This window comes from Oncorhynchus mykiss, chromosome Y, assembly GCF_013265735.2.
Source record: "Oncorhynchus mykiss isolate Arlee chromosome Y, USDA_OmykA_1.1, whole genome shotgun sequence".
In the NCBI taxonomy this organism is placed as follows: Eukaryota; Metazoa; Chordata; class Actinopteri; order Salmoniformes; family Salmonidae; genus Oncorhynchus; species Oncorhynchus mykiss.
The window spans coordinates 11,288,068-11,310,456 of NC_048593.1; the positions used below are offsets into that span (position 1 = coordinate 11,288,068).

The 22,389-nt window shown below is 44.7% G+C and overlaps 1 protein-coding gene across 2 annotated transcripts in view; it reads right to left on the bottom strand.

Moving 5' to 3' along the window:
• The window catches only part of LOC110509318 (seizure 6-like protein), a 50,556-nt gene extending 37,799 nt beyond the window's left edge, over nucleotides 1-12,757 (bottom strand). For both annotated transcript variants that reach the window (XM_036967954.1, XM_036967953.1), the window contains exon 1: nucleotides 12,399-12,757. In XM_036967954.1, the coding sequence (XP_036823849.1) occupies nucleotides 12,399-12,486 (88 nt within the window). In that variant the 5' untranslated portion in view covers nucleotides 12,487-12,757. The remainder of the gene's footprint in view (nucleotides 1-12,398) is intronic.
• Nucleotides 12,758-22,389: the final 9,632 nt, after the last annotated feature.

Here is a 22,389-nt window from a genome sequence, read left to right on the forward strand (position 1 = left end):
TATGTGAGCAATGACCAGCCCTTCAAAGCACTTCATGGCTACAGATACGGGTCAGTAGTCATTTAGGCAAGTTACCTTAGTGTTCTTGGGCACAGGGACTATGGTGGTCTGCTTAAAACATGTTGGTATTACAGACTCGGTCAGGGAGAGGTTGAAAATGTCAGTGAAGACACTTGCCAGTTGGTCAGCGCATGCTCGCAGTACACGTCCTGGTAATCTGTCTGGCCCTGCGGCCTTGTGAATGTCGACCTGTTGAATGGTCTTACTCACATCGGCTGCGGAGAGCGTGATCACAGTCTTACGGAACAGCTGGTTGCTCTCATGCATGTTTCAGTGTTATTTGCCTCGAAGCGAGCATAGAAGTAGTTTAGCTCGTCTGGTAGGCTCGAGGCACTGGGCAGCTCTCGGCTGTGCTTCCCTTTGTAGTCTGTAATGGTTTGCGAGCCCTGCCACATCCGACGAGTGCCAGAGTCGGTGTAGTACGACGGTGTAGAATGATTCAAACCTTATTTGTCACATGCGCCAAATACAACGGATGTAGACTTTCCTGTGAAATGTTTGCTTAAGAGCCCTTTCCAATGATGCAGGAAAATAATACAAAGGAAAATAGTAACACAAGAGGAGAATAAAATACACAACAATGGAGCTATATACAGGGAGTACCCGTACCAGATCAAAGTGGAGTTATATACAGGGAGTACCCGTACCAGATCAAAGTGGAGTTATATACAGGGAGTACCCGTACCAGATCAAAGTGCAGGGGCATGAGGTATTTGACATAGATATGTACATGAAGGCAGGGTAAAGTGACTAGGCATCCGGATAGATAATAATAAGGTATTTGAGGTAGATATGTACATGAAGGCAGGGTAAAGTGACTAGGCATCCAGATAGATAATAATAAGGTATTTGACATAGATATGTACATGAAGGCAGGGTAAAGTGACTAGGCATCCGGATAGATAATAACAAGAGTAAAATAAAAAACAGAGTAGCAGCAGCATATGATCAGTGTTTAAGTGTCTGTGTGTGTATATGTGTGTTTGTGTTGTGCCGGTATGTGTGTGTGTATGTAGTGTATGTGAATGTGTGTGGGTTGTGTGAGAGTGTCAGTGTAGTGTGTGCAAGTGAGTGTGTATGTACTGTATAGTCCAGTGGTGGTCGGTGCCGTTTAAGATGAGGGAGGACAACTCTTTATTTTTTATGAGCATGGCCTTATCTCTATTACAGCATATTGGATGACTGTCATTCATATTCCATTCACCCAGCTTAATGTACAATCGATAGTTTTAGGCTACTACATGATCCTCAACTTTTCCTTGTACCTATCATGAGGTTGCTACAACTTTACAACGTAGGTGCACAGGTCAAGAGAAAAATTAAGAGTAATCAAGGTGACAGGCAGTCTTGCCTGATCTTGCTGATCTAGGGTGTAATCATTTGTCCAACAGTTGCAAATGACAGTTTCTATTGGACAAATTCAAGTATGTTTAAAAAGCTTAATTCCGTTTGCTTCCGTTTAAGATTTTTTTTTCCAACAGAATGAATACACCCCATGATCACATGCAAACACAGTTCCCTTTCATAGCAGCCACATACAAACAGCATGATCATTTTGCTTCCCACATCTACACACTCTCCTCCTCTCACCTTTTCCCTTCGCTTGTGGACTTCAGAGCACAACACATCAGCTGTCTGTGACTAGGCGAAAAATCCTTTCCAAGTCAAACCTTCATATCATAAAGAGCTCTGATAGGTTGTAGGATGTCCTCCTGAAGTTGTCATAATTGCTGTGTATGTCTATGGAATGGGGTGAGAACCACAAGCCTCCTAGGTTTTGTATTGACATTTCTGAAGCTTCTATTTTGCAATAGTCTCTAGTACACACCGTAGATTTTCACAGCATACTACTATTCCCAGAGTGCATTTCAACCCCCAGGGTGTAATGCTCTGCCCAGGGCTACTGGCTGGCTGCAGACAAATGTGAAATAGTCTAAATATATGAGTGAATTTCACCGAACTTTTGGTTTGTAATCATGTCATAATGCTCACATGAATGTCATGCTGAATGTATGTTCATATCATTGACACTCGAAAACAATTCAAATATAGTAGCTAGCAGAATGACGTTACAATGCAAATGTAATGTGTAATATCATTTTTATGTAATTTTGAAACTAAACCTCCCTTGAACTGCACTGCTTCGTAACACCTTTAGTTGTTTCAGTGGGCTGGCCCTCATCATCTGCTCTGTAAGCAAAGTATTGTCATAGTTTGATTCTGGAGCCCGTTTTGTCAACAAGCTGCCGGTTTTGGAGGTATGATATTTTTTTGTTTGAAGAAGCAATGCTGTCTCTATTCTCACATAGACATTTCCCCTCTCGGACTGCGCTCAGCTGACTGCTGTCCCCCACGCCCACTCAGCAACGATGGTAGTTAATGCCATTCTTAGTTCTCTGCTGTGTGCCTCTCCTCTATGATCTCAGTGTTCAATACATGGGACTTCACATCTTACTTCTCATCAATGTGATGGCTCGCTGCAGTGATGAATGACAGCGTGTTCATAAATGTCCAACAATCTGTTGTTAACGCCACATATGGGGTGTTTGAGAGCTTGCGTTTGTACCTGCAGCGCAATCACTGTACAATTACTCCATCCTGGCCGTCACAGTTTTTCAACATGGAATCTTGTAGTCTGGTTCCTGGATATGCCATCGTGGGGGACTGAAGACGAAATTCTCTTTGAAAAAAAGGTGCCATCCAGAATCTAAAAGGGTTTCTTCGGCTGTCCCCTTTCCACAGAGGGTTCGACATGGAACCAAAAAGGGTGCTCCTATGGGGACAGTCAAAGAACCCTTTTGGAACCTTTTTTTCTAAGAGTGTACCACTGACAATGGCTGCATATCAACTGCACAAATTTCCGTAATTAGCAGCTGTGATTTTCTCACTCTGTCACTCATCGCACTTCCGTCTGTGTGAAGAGCCTGTCCAATGTCTGTTTTTGGGGGCCTGCGCTGCTGCCAGCAACAGTTTGGGTCTCACGGTGCCTCCCTTTCAGATGGTTAAGCGCTGCACTTGTACTGCCACTGTAGCTCAATTCCAACTCGCAAAGTTTGCTATTCGCCACCTTCTCATTTCATTTAATTGCCATACAGGACTGTCGCTTCCCTGTCTTACTCTCGGCCATTTTTACAACTGTTGACCACGATGATGTGCGGAGCGCTTTATATCTGTGGCAAATAGTTTGAAAGATGCATATCTCCTCCTACTCACATTACAGCATTGTGGCGTTAGGTATTTGTTGAATTAAACATGTTCCCTTTATGATGACGATCAGGACCTGTTAGTGGTAGTATTGTGATAACTGCACTGTGATTTAGATTTTGTTGGTGGGGGGGGGGGGGGGGGGACATTTTTGGTTAGGGATAAAAATAAATGTTAAAGATCATAGATTAGCTGAAAACGGGAGCGCGACAACAAAGAGCCAGAGGGATAGTTCCAGGGGGATGGGTTGTTTTTACTGTCTTACAGCTTGAATAGGCTTTTCCCACCAAAACTATCACTGACATGCTGCCCACACTGCAAGTGAGGGAGCGTTGCAAAATTAATTTACGCAAACATGTTAGTCAATCATTGGAACCCACGCTGCTCGCGCGCGTCAACGAACATCTGCGTAGCCAGGCGCTAAAATAGAACTTGGTTCTATTTGTGACGCTTGACGTGAAATAAATACTGCCTCTCCCATCTCCTCATTGGTTTTTAAGAGCATATACCCACCTGGGTGATTGAAAGATGAACTGAGTTCCACACTCCAGTCCAGTTGGTGGTGGTAATGCACCTTAAAGTTGGTTGCCAACCGCCATATAAAGTCCAAACAAGAAGTCTGAAGGAGGAGAGATTGCTAGAAACAAACTGTTTACTCTTTTATCTGTGGATGAATTGTCAGAGTAGAGGTCCTTGTGCATTTCAGGTAAAATAACAACCCAATGTTTATATCCCAGGACAAATTATTTAGCAACAGCAAGCTAGCTAGATATATTGCCTTAAATGTTTAATGCTTTTCAACCTGTCCCCAAATGAATATAGTTGGTTCAGAGTTCGTTTTGATATTTCAACCTGCGCGTCCTGATCGCGTCTGGTGTGGGTGGACAAAATCAACGCACACTGATGCACGCGCGTGTGCGGTCTGGTCAGCAGGTGAGACGATGGAAGGAGAGAAGTAGAAAGCTAGGATGTTAGGATGAAATCTGAATTCGATAGAAACGTTTAAGTTTAGAAGCTTACAGAGTGTTAGTGTAGCTGCCACGTTGGAGTTGCGTAACACTGCTACATTCAAACTCTGCAAGCTTCCCCCCCCCCTCCTCTTCCGTAGTAGATCAGAGAAGAGAAGCATCTGAGAAGTGAACAAGACAAATATGTTTATTTAACATCACGCCAGACAGCCGTAGCTATCGGTGTCGATCTGAGTAGCGCCTTCCTTTATCACACAGACACACGCGTGTTGCGCACGTGCACACACACACACACACACACAGAGTTTCGGGAACAGGACCAGACAGGCTCTTCAATGGGACTCTGTAATGAAGGGAGACGGAAGAGTAGGCCATTCAGATGATGGCTATGAGGGATGAGGCTTTGAAGCAAAGGGAAGATGGAACATGAACTAAATTAACAGTATAAAACGCTCGGCTGGAAACGCTCCTAATCGTGCCAATCAACTGAAGCCACAAACTCAGCTCACAACCATCAGCCTTATAATGATAGTTAGTATTGAACAGGGCCCAGACAGAATGGCTTACCACACTTTATACTGTGCACAAATGTGATGCTAACCAATGACCCTCAACCTTTAACTCTGAAATAGCTCAGGGCATTGCACATTGTCATCCTTTTCAACATCTAGACGTGCCATAGCGTCATCCTGGGATTAGTGGTTTCAAAGCCATGCTATGGAGAGGAGAGTGTGGTTGTGAGTGTGAAACATATGAGGTGTAATCAAATCAAATTCAAATCAAATGTATTTATAAAGCCCTTCTTACATCAGCTGATATCTCAAAGTGCTGTACAGAAACCCAGCCTAAAACCCCAAACAGCAAGCAATGCAGGTGTAGAAGCACGGCGGCTAGGAAAAACTCCCTAGAATCCAATCAGTCGGGTATAGAGGAGTGGGACTAGGGCCGGGATTCTATCTGATCAGTGGTAGAGCCGCCTTAAAGTGTGCTTGACATTTAAAGGTAATTTTGGAATGAGCCGACACAATCTGCATTTGCCGTGAATGCGGTCTCTCCGCGAGAGCGGAAACGCTGGCTTTAAAAATGTGCATAGCTGAATCCCGGCCTAGTACTCTCACTGGGTTATTATCCTGATACAAACTTCTGTTCTGTTCTCATCCCACCCCTAGTAGAGGCTGGGCTAAAGCCACGGAAACGTCAAAGCACAAACACCTAGTCAGGCCAACAACAGCAGCAACAGGAAAAGAGCAGAGGAAGAGACAGCCCAACACAAAAGCCCTGACAGTTCAATCACACACGCACATGCACGCACACACACGCACGCACACGCATGCACACACACACTGCGGATGGGTTCAGAGCAGCTTAGCCACACAGTTAAGCTGCAGTTAATTGCTTTTATTGTGGAATAGTGTCAGCAGCATCCCTATAACCCCACAGTCAGCCAGAACTGATAATCCTGGACACACACACACACACACACACACACCGTTTTGATGTTAAATGGAAATAGATATTCTGTCCATACATATGGCAAAAAATGTGTTCTAGAATTCTTAGGCCTTAGTTGGTTTTCCAATAAGAAGACTGGGCTGATTGCGCTGAAGGACATATTTCCCTGTGTTGTTCACAGTTACAGCTTCCCTCTACTCAGCCTTTAGAAAAACAAGAAGAAGCAAGGGTGGGCCGAACGAGAGAACACGATGGATGGTGGGGAAAGAATGTGAGGTGATGTGATGAGAGGAGAAAGACAAATTACGGCTGAGTGAGTTTTACAGAGGAGAGAACAGACAACCTGCCACGGCGAGGAGAGAGAGGAGGGGGAGAAAGATATTGGAAAGGAAGGGAGAGGAGAGTATGAAGAGAGAAGAAAGGAAAGGGGGAAGAGGAGAGTAAGAGTGAGAGAGAATAGAAGAGAAAAGGATGACAGGAAAGGGGAAGGAGGACAGAAACAGTGGAAGTGAATGTAACACCAGGGGAAGGGTAGGGAAGAGGAGGAGGCGAGAAAAGGGGGGAGGTGAAGGGGGGAGGAGAAAAGAGTAGAGGAGAAGAGAGGAGAGAAGTCGAGATAAGAAGAGAGAAGAGGAGAGAGGAGAGGAGAGACTGGCTAGACTCCAGAGCAGGGGTCTTCAGCCTTTTCTGGCATGAGTGCTACTTAAAAAATATGAAACATGTCGCAGGCTACTCATTTTTTTCTAGCTTTCAAATAGGCACATTCTTCTCTTCCCCGGGTCCTTAGTGTTCAAGAGAAAGTAGTGCATTATGTTTTCTGTCAATATACCTGGTAAAATAATGATTAATAAACAACTCTAAGGGGGGCCCTATAAAATCATGTTTTGTCAGTTTTATTTCTCCTGAGTTTAGATTTTTGCTGGTTTCCACTCTCAAAATTACAATTGTTCATAGAGAAAAAACGAAATAGAATGTTCTGGGTCCATGTCAATGCTTAATTCACATCAGAAGATCTTGTTATTTATATCTGGAAGAAAACTAACCAATTTAGATTTTTTTGTGTAATTCCCCTTTAATTGCGCATCTGGCCCTTTAATTGCGCATCTAGCAAGTGAGTCATGTGTCAGTCTAGCAATGGTTCTGTACTGCTGTTGCGCATTTCATTGCAAAGTTTGCAAATAACAAATAATAGATACAAATTATATACTTACTCATGATATACTTCTGACAAGTAAGGCCAGTTAACATTTAATTGAGAAGGTTTTGGGGAAAGTATTTCTGGCAACCCACAAGATGGTCACATCAACTTACTACATGGAGTGATAGACAAACAGCGCGCACCACACAGACAGACAGGGGCAATATTGTTGTTAATTAAATGGCAGATATTGTGTTATGTTTGGCCAATAGAACCTAACCAGCGGTGGGATAATGTCAATGTTACGTTGATTAGATAGTACCCGGGAGATTTCGGTGTCTGATACATGTGAGATTTGTTTGAGAGTTTGCGGTGGAAAACACGAAACATTTCATGTAGGCCTACTTTCAGAATTGTTTGGCGAGTTACTCATATGTGGGCTGCGAGCTACTGAGAGCTCGCGATCGACCTGTTGGAGACCCCTGCTTTAGACCAGTTAGAGCCCTGCGTTCATGGAGAGACCAGACCTGTGTGCCCTAGCCGATACAGTCACCATCAACTGGCGTCCGGGTGGGAGACCGCGATGATACAATTGTCATAACCTCGCGCATGTTGAAACGAGGTCAATCTAATAACAACACACATTCTCCTACCGATGAAATATCTGTGCATAGCAGCAAATTTCTCAGACGCGTCACACGCACGCACACACAAACAAACACACAGCAGAAGCTGATACAATGAATGTATTAGAGACAGTTGCATGGCAGCCCACTGTCTGTGATATGACTAGAAAACAGATCGGCTATATGGCTACCGAGTTCTAATAGGATAATATTATATCGCCGTTTTTATCAAGACGTGACGAGGAGGAATAACTAACAGACTCTCCGGAAGGCTAAACACACAATCATTTGTTATTGTACAGCCCATGAACTGGGTAGAGGAGCGAGAGAGACAGAGACCATGTTGATTAAATAGAGAACATCAACAACAGAGAAACGGTGCTGTCTGACATTCAGTTAGCCGACGGGATAGTGGAGGTTAATAGGTAGCCTGTCTGACTGACACACACACACACACACTAGAGGGGGGACCCTGCAAAGTCTTCATCACCTTTGTCGAGCGCGGCTCCAGATCATGCTGCAGCAACCAGACAAACCCACACGTTTTCTAAACTCTGCACACACCACACACACGCGCGCGTGCACACATGTATTTTTATTCCCGACAACCAGAGATATTCATAAATTCGCTGGCAGAATCCCGAACAACGATTGGCTATGCTAATTGCTGTGTGTTTTGTGTTATTTCTTTGTTTGACTCCCACACGTCATGCTGTAGGCTATGCCAAGTGCCTGTTTAACAAGCTCTCTCATCAAGGCAAGAAAATAATAGGTCGAATGTAGCTTTAGCCGAATGGCCTAAGCACCTTCAGAGATTTTGTTTTGTTGTTGAGGGGCTGGCATGGCCTTGTTTCTATTACAGTATTTTGGATGACTGTCATTCATATTCCATTCACCCAGCTAGCTCAATGTTACATCGATAGGTTTAGGCTACTGCATTATATATTTGGCCTATATCCATCCTGAGGTTGCTACAACTTAGCCTACAAATGAAAGTTTATAACGTAGGTGCACAGGTCGAGAGACAAATTTGAATAATTGGAATAATCAAGGTGGCAGACAGACCGCCATGCACACTCTTCCCTGCATCTAGCTGATCTGGGGTGAAATTAGTCCAAACAGTTGTAAAACAGAACTAAACCGAGAGTTTCCATTTGACAAATTCAGGTAAGCCCATTTTGTTCCATTCGCTTCCATTTAAGAAACGTTTTGCGACAGAATTGGTGGAATAAATTCGCCCCCTGATCACCTGCACACATAGGTTCACTTTCATAGCAGCCACATACAGCATCACCACTTTGCTCGTTGTATAATTCTCTCACATTTTTGCTTTGCTTTTGGACAAGAGTGCAAAACACAACACCAGGCGGAAAAAATCTGCACAAGCTAAATCTTCAATCTTCATACCATAACCGCTAAACGCAATACAGCCTACATCGATGCCACCAAAATAATATTACGGTCAACAAACTAGAACTAATACATTAGTAAACCCACAATCCATTCCAGCATTGAACGACTCATCTCATTTCCATATGTACAGTCTTGCAGTACAGTGTACAGCAAGAAGTTTAGAAGTGACACCGGCGGTCGCCGGGGGCAATAAATTAATCAAACAAAAGCTTACCCTGTCTTGAAGAAGTTGAAGTGTAGGATATCCTTAGCCAGCGAGCTAACATAAATAGTATTCCTCTCTGTTTGAGTCCGGTTGTTTGAGTAGGCTAAATTAGCCTACTCAACAACAAACAAATACACAAACGGAATATAGCTAGCGCTCTCTCTGTCTGCTGCGTCTTAATTTTTTGAAGAAATTAATTTGTTCAAAACTGTTAAACTAATGTCTTTCTCTCTCCTTGAGTCAACTATTCACGACATTTTATGCACTGCAGCGCTAGCTAGCTGTAGCTTATGCTTTCAGTACTAGATTCATTCTCTGATCCTTTGATTGGATAGACATGTCAGTTCATACTGCAAGAGCGCTGATATAGTGGAGGACGCCATAAGTACTGTTTAATAATGGGGCGGCAGGTAGCCTAGTGGTTAGAGCGTTGGTGCCAGCAACCGAAAGGTTGCGGGATCAAATCCCCAAGTTGACGAGGTAAAAATATTTTGTCCTGAACAAGGCGGTTAACCCACTGTTCCTAGGCTGTCATTGTAAATAAGAATTTGTTCTTAACTGACTTGCCTAGTTAAATATAACAACAATACCTTTTGGGAAATGTGTCATGCCTCTCAACAAACAACAACAACAATAGGTGCAGAAATCCATAAATCACAGGCAATAAATACAGCAGACAACATGTGGATAAAGTTTATAATTCAGTTCATACAATTCTGTTCTTTATTCAATTGATTTATACTGGTGGGAATAAATGATTTCTGGGCTCTGGCGGTTTTGTAAAGATGGACTATACCATCTACTGCATCTTGCCTATGCCGTTCGGCCATCGCTCATCCATATATTTATATGTACATATTCTTAATCATTCCTTTACACGTGTGTGTATAAGGTAGTTGTTGTTCAATTGTTAGATTACTTGTTAGATATTACTGCACGGTCGGAACTAGAAGCACAAGCATTTTGCTTCACTCGCATTAACATCTGCTAACCGTGTGTATGTGACCAATGACATTTGATTTGATTTGGACTGTATCTGCGGCATGATGGTAGGAGCTGGTACTCCTGGTTGAGTGGGTGTGTCTGGTCAGCGCTTCCATGTTCTTGACATTAACTCCACAGATTTTGCTTCACAGCTTTGCTATTTTGTGCAGCTGGTTTTCATTTGCGATGGATAGCTGATTGTACCAGGCTTGGAAACAGAAAGTGAGAACACTCTGAACAAAGGGTTTATAGAATTTAGTTGTTATTCTTTTATTGACCTGATATATATTTAATCTCCTCAGGAAATACAGTCTTTGTTGTCCCTTTTTGTACATCTGTTTTGTGTTTGCAGTCCAGGAGAGTTTTGAGTCAATTATAGTGTCACGCCCTGGACCTTAGAGATCCTTATTATTCTCTATGTTTGGTTAGGTCAGTGTGTGACTCGGGGGGGAATGTCTGTTTTCTATTTCTTTGTTTTGGCCGAGTGTGGTTCCCAATCAGAGGCAGCTGTCTATCGGTGTCTCTGATTGGGGATCATATATAAGTTGTCATTTTCTGTTTGGGTTTTGTGGGATCTTGTTTTCTGTTTAGTTTCTTAGCCTTACAGAACTGAGCGTTTTTTTTTTTTTTGTCTTTGGTGTCATCAATAAAAAGACGATGTACGCCTACCACGCTGCACCTTGGTCCACTCTTCATTGTACTAACGATAGCCGTAACAGAAGATCCCACCAAAAACGGACCAAGCAGCGTGGCCAGGAGGACTGGACATGGGAGGACATCTTAGAGGGTAAAGGATCCTGGACGTGGGAGGAGATCCAGGCCGGAATGGATATCCTTCCATGGGAGCAGACGGAGGCAGCGAGGGACGAACAACGTCGACACCGGGGTTTGCGACCTCGAAACAAGCACGAGAGGCAGCACATTTTTGGGGGGGCACATGGGGAGATTGGTGGAGTCAGGGTTTAGACCTGAGCCAACTCCCCGTGCTTACCGTGGGGAGCGTGTGACCGGTCAGGCACCGTGTTATGCGGTGCGCATTCACAGCCCGGTGCGCTCTGTTCCAGCTCACCGCAGTTGCCGTGCTAGAGTGGGCATTCAGCCAGGACTGATTGTGCCGGCTCAGCGCTCCTGTTCTCCGGTGTGTCTCTTCGGCCCAGGATATCCTGCGCCAGCTCTATGCACGGTATCCCCAGTTCGCCAGCACAACTCAGTGCGGCCTGTTCCAGCTCCCCGCACTTGCCGGGCTACAGGCAGATGTGACGCTTGGCATTCAAATGAAATCACATTTTATTTGTCAAACGCGCTCCCCGTGGCCTGGTTTATATGCGAACTGGAACGGTCAAGTAGGCTCTCCGTCCCAGGACAACACAATCCAAATATTTGATTATCACCGAGCTCAAGGAGATGGGACGATAGTCATTCAGGGATTTGGGATTATTCATTTTGGGAAGGGGCCCAATAGTTGCAGTTTTCCAGATTTCGGGGATTCTGCAGCTGTCCAGTAACACTTGAAAAGGTCTTCTGTATATGTCACACAGTTGCCATTTACACGCCCTGATAATCTGCCAGCTTAGATCACCACAGCTTGTTGGTTCCAAGGATAGAGTTTAAAGAAGACCTGAAGGACATCCCTTTCAGAGATAATTATGGGACTGTCATTTGGGAGGGATAAGTCATTTACAGGAGGCCTGCCCGCTGTTTCAAATCTATCAAAAAAGGTGTTAAAGTTGTTTGTCTCGGCTGTTGTCAGTTAGCGGCACTGCTGACAGGGTTTTCTTCTCCATACATTTGTATAAGTCTATGGAAGGGGGTGAGAACCATGAGCCTCCTAGGTTTTGTATTGAAGTCAATGTACCCAGAGGAGGACGGAAAATAGCTGTCCTCCGGCTACACCATGGTGCTACTGCAAAGAGTGCTGTTGAGGCTACTGTAGACCTTCATTGCAAAACAGTGTGTTTTAATCAGATTTTTTGTGACATGTTTTGTCTAAAAAGGATACCGTTTATCAAGTTTTATAATTTTTTAAAATGAAATTCGCTGAGTAGAATGTTCCTCTCCTTCTTTCTCTGAGGAGCCTCCACTGTATATAATGTAATTGAAAGTGCTCAAACAAATCAATTAGAATAGCCTATTAGGATCAAAATTAAGATTTGTATCATGATTCTAACTGTAATAGGCTAGAATTCTAGTAGCCTACGCTATTTTTCAACACAGACAAAGCAAAGTTGTGATAGTCATTCATGCTGGATAGGAGCCAAGGGGAACCTCAAACAAATCAATCAAATGGCTTAGCACAGAGATAACACACACACACACACCGGCCAGAAAGTTAAACCCAGCATCATTACCTTGTGTTTCCGCTGCTAACCCGGTCCAAATCACACAGACACAGAGTAGCGCTGATAGGGCACCGATTCGGTAATGGCCCGGTGGCATGGCTTCACACAACCAGACAGAGCCGTTCTGTCCAGATAGACCTGCTAACGGAATGCACGCGGAGAATAGGTTGGTGTTCGACAGCCGGTCTGCACAGCGATCTCCTAGATGTTGTTTTTCTACACCTCTGTCAGCGCACAGTGTGGTGGTGGTGATTTCTCTGCCGTCCGCATGTCTTGCCTCCCTTCGCCTGAACCTCGCAATGTGCCACGTCTCTTCTGCCTCTTCTGCTCTTTCTGTCCTGATCTCTCTCTCTTTCTCTCTCCTCCCGCTCTGCTGTGCCAAACTGCATGCCTCTCGATCTCTCACACTGCGCGCACACACACGTGCACATACGTTTTACACACACACACACACACACACACACACACACACAGAGAGCTTGTAATGACAGATCAATACATTAAAATATACAGTATGTCCTGGCTCCAAATACCAAACAGAAGTCGTGCTGAAGCTGCTCTAAAATTAAAAAGAAAGCTTAAAATATTCAGCCTAAATGTTAATTTACTGTCTTTTCATACTTGAAGGGATTTAGTCTACCACAGACAATGTACCTGCCTTTGTCAATAATTAGGAATTAAAACTGCTGATTGTCGTGTGAGTGTGAGTGTGTGTGTGTGTGTGTGTGTGTGTGTGCCAACAGAGCTCTACCCCTTGGTATTCACCTAGCAAATGCCAGTATCCATGGCGATGCCCTGTTGTACATCTGAAAGGACAGAGGGCAAAAGGGGAGCAGAGAAACACAGAAAAGAGAGTGCAGAAAGAAATTCTCACTGTGGTACACTTAAAATGGATAGAGAATGAATAGAGAGAGAGAATGAATAGAGAGCATGACTAGATAGATAGAAGTGTCAGGGTTTAGAGAGAGATGGAAAGTATTGGGGATAAGATAGACAGAAAGTATTGGGTTTAGAGAGAGATAGAAAGTGTCAGGGATAAGATAGACAGAAAGTATTGGGTTTAGAGAGATAGACAGAAAGTATTGGGTTTAGAGAGAGATAGAAAGTGTTAGGGATAAGATAGACAGAAAGTATTGGGTTTAGAGAGATAGACAGAAAGTATTGGGTTTAGAGAGAGATAGAAAGTGTTAGGGATAAGATAGACAGAAAGTATTGGGTTTAGAGAGAGATAGAAAGTGTCAGCGTTATAAGATAGACAAAGTATTGGGTTTAGAGAGAGATAGAAAGTATTGGGTTTAGAGAGAGACAGAAGCTATTGGGTTTAGAGAGAGACAGAAAGTATTGGGTTTAGAGAGAGAGAAAGTATTGGGGATAAGATAGATAGAAAGTATTGGGGATAAGATAGACAGAAAGTTTTGGGTTTAGAGAGAGATAGACAGAAAGAGAGAGATAGACAGAAAGTATTGGGTTTAGAGAGAGATAGAAAGTGTTAGGGATAAGATAGACAGAAAGTATTGGGTTTAGAGAGATAGATTGAATGTATTAGGTTTAGATAGAGAGATAGATATTTTCGGGGTTTAGAGCAAGAGATAGATACATTTTAGTCATTTAGCAGACACTCTTATCAGAGCAACTTACAGGAGCAATTAGGGTTATGTGCCTTGCTTAAGGGCACATGGACAGATCTGTCATCTAGGTGGTTCTGGGATTCAAACCATTAACCTTTCGGGATGAATTGAAACGCTGACTGCGAGCCAGGCCTAATCGCTCATCATCAGTGCCCGACCTCACTAATGCTCGTGACCGAATGGAAGCAAGTCCCTGCAGCAATGTTCCAACATCTAGTGGAAAGCCTTCCCAGAAGAGTGGAGGCTGTTATATCAGCAAAGGGGGGAACAACTCCATATCAATACCCATGATTTTGGAATGAGATGTCTGACGAGCAGGTGTCCACATACTTTTGGTCATGTCGTGTAAATAGAAAGTGTTGGGGTTTTAGGATTGAGTTATGCAACTAGATGCCTCATTAAGGACCACAGCAGCTGGCCCTCTCCATCTGTCCCTTTCATAGTCCCCAATCTCCTCAACTATCACATGCAGTGCTTGTGTGTGTGTGTGTGACAGAGAGAGAGAGAGCGAGTCTGTGGTGGTCTGAGGAGCTGTCTAGGCTTGAAAGTATTGTGCTCTGTAGTGCGCATCACTGCATGTGCACACACACACACACACACACACACACACACACTAAGGACGCAACAGAGTGGGACGGTGAGTGTACCGTAATACGCAGGTCCAGGACTCGGACTCGACCAGTCGTGACTTTGTTGTCAGAAAGTCTCTCTCCCTTGTTATTATTCAACATGATATATAGAAAAGCACATGTCAGATAGCGGCTAGCCTTACCAATGTGCAAGACAGTAAGTTATTCAGCTTTCTACGTTGCAAAATGTAGCTTTGAGCACTAACAAGGGACTCGTGACTCGAGCACAAAGGACTCAGACTTGAATGCTAGGGACTTGGCACTCGATTCGGACTGGAGGTTTAGTGACTTGACTACATTATTGTCCCCTCCCCTCCCCTCACCAATCTCTCTCTCACTCTCACACACACACACACACACACACACCACAGAGACCCAGCACTGAGCCTGTCATGTCCTACACAGTAACAGGGCTGGTAGGATTTACATACTAATCACCACAGCAGCAGCACTAAGACATCCACCTCTCCACCTTTTACCCAGACCCAATTAACATTCTCTTCCTTCTCCCTGAAGTGTACACCCGTTGTCACCTTCTCAGGGAGTTAAAAGCATAGGATTGGCGTGTAAAACGCATGATAGTCCCTCTGTCGACACAAACACAATGCTTATCAATCCTTGGGGGGAGTGTACGAGTGCAACACTTCAGGGAGAGACGTGCGTGCCAGAAATGGATCCCGTTTTGCCGTACAGATGGATCAAAACGAAGCGAGAGAGAGTCAAACATCATATAGGCTGCTGTCCATGGTGCTGAAACACTCAACACTATCAGGCCACAGGAACCAGTGGTGTTCAGATCCCAGAGATGTGCACGATAGAAACACAGTAAAGCTTCCGTGCCTCTGTTCGTTCTCTAATGGTAAAACATCTAAGATGCTAAGCAATATCACAGTGTTCTCCCCATCCCCGATAACAAAGGAAGAGACAACACATTGAGGTATGGAGAGAAGTATTACTGGGAGATCTCTCAGTACTCGCCTCCTGGCTTTCCCCCACAACCACACCCTCGCTCTCTCCACTTTCCCTATCCCTCCCTGCCTCCCTTTCTCTCTCTCTCTCTACCCTCTCACTCTCTCCTCAGATAGTGAGGGGGAAGGCATCAGAGGGGAGAGATGTGCTTATGCGGCACGTGTGTGTGTGTGTGTACGCAGAAGAGAGGGGGGATAAGCCTCTGCAGTGAGACGAGCTCAATGATTATCACAGACCCGCAGTCTTACCATCTCACACTCACACTGTAGTATTCTAGCATTTATGTGGTGTGTGTGTCAGAAAGGTCACTGTCAACAGTTAAGCTCGCATAAGCTAACTCACACCACACACACACACACACACAAATATGCAGTGGGTGATACTGTAGGTCATGCACTAGTAGTTGTATTGATTCATTGAACTCCTGGCTCCTTGTCCTCTGAACACTGAGACACACACAACATGGAAAACAGTGTTAGCCATTGAACAGCACAAGATCAATATGCACCTCTCCTTCTCCATTTCCTTCCTCGCTCTCATTGTCATGGCTGTCCCTGAAACCAGTAAGGAATCTCCTTTCCATCCCACACACACTCAGCCGTGCACTGTCGAATGAGGGGGCTAAGTGTGTGTGTGCAATACGTGTGGCACTGTGTGTGTGTGTAGTACCGCGTGTGTGTGTGCCGTGCATATGGAGTAGCCCTGTGGTCATGGCAGCTTGCTGTAGATCTCTTCAACTCCTCTCAGAAGGTTTCTATCGCTACGGAGACCATGTTTAGTTTTCATGTGTTACAACACCATCAACAGGAACTAGCGCTGGTACTCACTACGTGCCTGTTGACTTACCTGTCTCCCATGGTCCACTTTTTCTCCAAAGGCTTGATTGACTGGGTAGAAGACTCATTCTAATGCACACAAATCTGTGGATGGGGGACTTGTGCTTCTGTTATTACGTATCTCAGATCAACATTAAATCAAATCACATTTATTTATATAGCCCTTCTTACATCAGCTGATATCTCAAAGTGCTGTACAGAAACCCAGCCTAAAACCCCAAACAGCAAGCAATGCAGGTGTAGAAGCACAGTGGATAGGAAAAACTCCATAGAAAGGCCAAAACCTAGGAAGAAACCTAGAGAGGAACCAGGCTATGAGGGGTGGCCAGTCCTCTTCTGGCTGTGCCGGGTGGAGATTATAACAGAACATGGGCAAGATGTTCAAATGTTCATAAATGACCAGCATGGTCAAATAATAATAATCACAGTAGTTGTCGAGGGTGCAGCAAGTCAGCACCTCAGGAGTAAATGTCAGTTGGCTTTTCATAGCTGATCATTAAGAGCATCTCTACCGCTCCTGCTGTCTCTAGAGAGTTAAAAACAGCAGGTCTGGGACAGGTAGCACGTCCAGTGAACAGGTCAGGGTTCCATTGCCGCAGGCAGAACAGTTAAAACTGGAGCAGCAGCACGGCCAGGTGGACTGGGAACAGCAAGGAGTCATCGTGTCAGGTAGTCCTGAGGCATGGTCCTAGGGCTCAGGTCCTCCGAGAGAGAGAAAGAAAGAATTAGAGAGAGCATACTTAAATTCACACAGGACACCGGATAAGACAGGAGAAGTACTCCAGATGTAACAAACTGACCCTAGCCCCCCGACACAAACTACTGCAGCATAAATACTGGAGGCTGAGACAGGAGGGGTCAGGAGACACTGTGGCCCCATCCGATGATAGCCCCGGACAGGGCCAAACAGGAAGGATATATCCCCACCCACTTTGCCAAAGCACAGCCCCCACACCACTAGAGGGATATCTTCAACCACCAACTTACCATCCTGAGACAAGGCCGAGTATAACCCACAAAGATCTCCACCATGGCACAACCCAAGGGGGGGCACCAACCCAGACAGGAAGATCACATCAGTGACTCAACCCACTCAAGTGATGCACCCCTCCTAGGGACGGCATGAAAGAGCACCAGTAAGCCAGTGACTCAGCCCCTGTAATAGGGTAAGAGGCAGAGAATCCCAGTGGAGAGGGGAACCGGCCAGGCAGAGATAGCAAGGGCGGTTCGTTGCTCCAGAACCTTCACACTCCCGGGCCAGACTACACTATCAAAAGCAGCACTAAGGTCTAGGAGCACGAGGACAGATGTATCAAAAGCAGCACTAAGGTCTAGGAGCACGAGGACAGATGCAGAGCCTCGGTCTGAAGCCATTAAAAGTTAATTTACCACCTTCAGTCTCAGTGCTATGATGGGGTCTAAAACCAGACTGAAGCATTTCGTATACATTGTTTGTCTTCAGGAAGGCAGTGAGTTGCTGCGCAACAGCCTTTTCTAAAAATGTTGTGAGGAATGGAAAATTCGATATAGGCCTATAGCTTTTTATATTTTCTGGGTCAAGGTTTGGCTTTTTCAAGAGAGGCTTTATTACTGGCACTTTAGTGAGTTTGGTACACATCCAGTGGATAGAGAGCCATTTATTATGTTCAACATAGGAGGGCCAAGCACAGGAAGCAGCTCTTTCAGTAGTTTAGTTGGAATAGGGTCCAGTATGCAGCTTGAAGATTTAGAGGCCATGATTATTTTCATCATTGTATCAAGAGATGTAGTACTAAAACTCTTGAGTGTCTCTCTTGATCCTAGGTCCTGGCAGAGTAGTACAGACTCAGGACAACTGAGCTTTGGAGGAATACGCAGATTTAAAGAGGAGTCCATAATTTGCTTTCTAATGATCATGATCTTTTCCTCAATGAAGTTAATGAATTTATTACTGTTGAAGTGAAAGCCATCCTCACTTGGGGAATGCTGCTTTTTAGTTAGCTTTGCGACAGTATCAAAAATACATTTTGGATTGTTCTTATTTTCCTCAATTAAGTTGGAAAAATAGGATGATCGAGCAGCAGTGAGGGCTCTTTAATACTGCACGGTACTGTCTTTCCAAGCTAGTCGGAAGACTTTCAGTTTGGTGTGGCGCCATTTCCGTTCCAATTTTCTGGAAGCTTGCTTCAGAGCTCGGGTATTTTCTGTATACCAGGGAGCTAGTTTCTTATGACAAATGTTTTTAGTTTTTAGGGGTGCAACTGCATCTAGGGTATTGCGCAAGGTTAAATTGAGTTCCTCAGTTAGGTGGTTAACTGATTTTTGTCCTCTGACGTCCTTGAGTAGGCAGAGGGAGTCTGGAAGGGCATCAAGGAATCTTTGTGTTGTCTGAGAATTTATAGCACGACTTTTGATGCTCCTTGGTTGGGGTCTGAGCAGATTATTTGTTGCGATTGCAAACGTAATAAAATGGTGGTCCGATAGTCCTGGATTATGAGGAAAAACATTAAGATCCACAACATTTATTCCATGAGACAAAACTAGGTCCAGAGTATGACTGTGACAGTGAGTAGGTCCAGAGACATGTTGGACAAAACCCACTGAGTCGATGATGGCTCCGAAAGTCTTTTGGAGTGTGTCTGTGGACTTTTCCATGTGAATATTAAAATCACCAAAAATGTGAATATTATCTGCTATGACTACAAGGTCTGATAGGAATTCTGGGAACTCAGTGAGGAACGCTGTATATGGCCCAGGAGGCCTGTAAACAGTAGCTATAAGGGATTAGGGATTTCGCGCTAGTTTTTATTTCCTCATCCAGTCGATCCCTCAAACCACTCTCTTTCTCACAAACACCCACACTCTCTCGTCAGTTTCATTAGTATTCAGTCGATATGTCGCTGTCGTTAAAGTGGTCAATTCCATCGGTCAAGCTAGAAGCCATCAGGGACGCAATCAGCTCCGTAATCATCTGAATTATTCCACATTATCCTGCTATTTATATTTCATATGAAACCCGACTGGATGGCTCATTACTGAAGGCCTGTATTTATGTCTGAATGTTATGGGAGAAATATGAGCCAGCATTGCAATCAGAGGACGAGGTCTTGTATTCGTCTGGCATAGAGAATGTGCAGCTGTTACGCAGGCTTTTGAGTAGGCCTAGTTAAAGAGAAATGGGTGTTGTGTTACAATGTTGAAGTTTGTGTCAAATACACTTATGGCCAACACTTTCAATGGTCTACTCTTTCTCTCTTTCATTAAATGGATGCATCTCTCTCTCTCTCTCTCATCCGTTCATCTTTCTCTCTGCTCTCTTCCCAAAGCGGTACTCTTTGATGGCCTGTCTAGGAGCAAGTGTGTGTGTCTGCTTATATGAGAATTTGTGTGTGTGTGTGTGTTAGTGAGTCTGTGTGGGTTCCCCTTAGGGGTGTGGTGGTCGCACACTCAGCTCATGTTTTCTCCACTCTGTTCTCCACTGACTGCAGAGATCCGAGCCCACAGAGTTGCATTAAATACACATACCACGGCTGTCTGCAGAACACAAACACACACACACACATATACTGTAGAGAATGAGAATTGAAGAACTGAGGCTCTCACACAACAACAAATGGCTTGCTTTATGTGTTTTCAGCAACATCACCGTTAAAAGACATCCCTCATTACGCCACACACACTAACGTTACACAGTCACACACTACAACGCTGTATACGCTTACACAGTAGGCTAAACATAGTCACTCACTACTACTGTTACTAGTCTTGGAAATCCCAGACCTAGGGTAGCAACTACATTGGAGCATTGTGGGAGGCAATCTGTCTGTCTCGACTAGAGAGACTGCTACTGTGCTAGCCAACTCACCACACAATGGATAGGATTTTCCAACGGGATTTTCCCTAAAAAGAAACTGGAACACAAGCGGCATGAATCCATAGAGAATGATAGAGGCCTCTAGTGGTCAAAAGGCTGTATTTGCATGGGCAGTGCCACTGAGGGCTTCCACCATTGTAATGTAATCAACTGGGTGGGACGTCCAACTTCATTGGCTGATCCCTCCTGGTGACCCAGTTGGAGACATGTCCAACCAGGTCATCAGGAAGGATCAACCAATTGTGAAGGAGTAATGTACCTCTTCAAAATTGAGATTGCCTCGATTCCAACGCTGTCACTGACACTTTAATGAAACAGATACAAAGATGAGTCCTCTATCTATCTCTATGCATGAATCCAACAACAAATGTGTCTGAACTCCAAATCATCGTCCCTCGGCCCTCCATTTGCGCGTTCACGCATGCCTCCGCCAAGTGTCTCAAAGCTGATGGAGTGAAAATGATCGAAGGTGTTAGCCCCTCTGGTAGGCACTTCAACTGAGCCTGCAACGCTGCTGGCTTCATAACGAAGTGGAATCCCATAAGGCACGGTCTTCTTCTTCTTCAGCTGTGTTTAACGGCAGTTGGCATCCAATATTAACGTTGCATTACCGTCATCAACTGGACTGGAGTATAAATCCATTATGCTTTGTGATACAAAAATGGATAAAGAGAAGAAAAAAATGACCCTGCCAACTAACTTATTAACCCCCCCCTCATTTCATTTGTAGGCCCATCAGAGGTCAAAAAGCGGGTGCTTATATTTGTCCTGTTTCACACGTACAAGTGTGTGAGACACCCTCAGAGAGTGGGGTCACGACCAGGGATCAGCCAATATTGACGGCGTGCTGGCAAAAGTCTACTACTCACCGGGAGCCTCTTAGGATCCCTCACCCGTGACCCATTTCCTCTACCTTCTTCACCGCCTTAGCACGCTACACCTTCTGTACAACTCTGACCCTGGCAACCTCCTCCTGCTTCTCTCACACCGGACACTTCTGATCCCCAGCAACATGGGCACCCCCACAGTTAACACATACCACTTGTTTCACTGATACTACACATTTCCTTGTCCCATGCCCTCCTGCACACTTCTCACATATTGGATTCTCCCTCCTACACACTGCTGCAACATGACTATAAACTTGGCACCTGAAACACCGTAGTGGATTCGGCACTCAAGCTCTGATGGGATAACTGATATATCCTAACATGACTTTGTTGGGCAACGACTTAACATCAAAACTCAACAGGACAGACACTGAATTTTCTGTTTCGCCACGTTCGCCACCAGGTCTGCGTCGCACCAAACGGTGACCGTCAAAGACACTGGGAATCTTCAACTTCAGTTGATCCACCTCCACCCTTACCACTACCCCAGTAATCATTCCTTTCAACGGCACCCTGTTCTTGAGAGCAAAGAAAGTAACAGGTCTTGTCCCCATTCACATGGCGCGGGGCGCCGCTCCCTCTCGGTGGAAGAAACACAAAGAAATCCACTTCGGGTTACCTTCGCCCTTCCCCCCCTCAACCTGAAACCAGATATGGGTCAGCCAAAAGGAAGGGTCACTCCTACCGGACCAGATGAATGACCGTTGGTGCAAGGCTCGGGCTCCAAGCTCAACACCACACCTGCCACCTCAGGTAATTCATCTTCATTGTCTTCCATATCACCTCCAGCACTCGGTCTGGAGTACAGCTCATTCTGTTTGCACTTGACACTGATCTTCATCGACATTACCGGTCTCCCTCACCGTTGCTAACTTCATCGGATTCAAACTCATCATCTGTTTTCTTCACTCTCCTTATCCCCTTCTTTTTTTCGGCGGGGTTACTCTCATCATCATCCTCAAGCTATTTACAGGTCCACGAGATGAAGGATCGCGCTGATCAGCAGGCTCACTAGAATTATTCTTCCTAACTTCAACTCTAGTTTATCAACAGCAGTCCATCCAGTACTCCCCTCACTCTTCCTCCCTCCATTGCTGGCATCATCTTCATCATACTCGTTCAGACTTCACAACGCTATCACTCGGATGCCTTGTTTTTTAAATATGTTTTTTTACTTTCCATTTCCGTTTTCGAG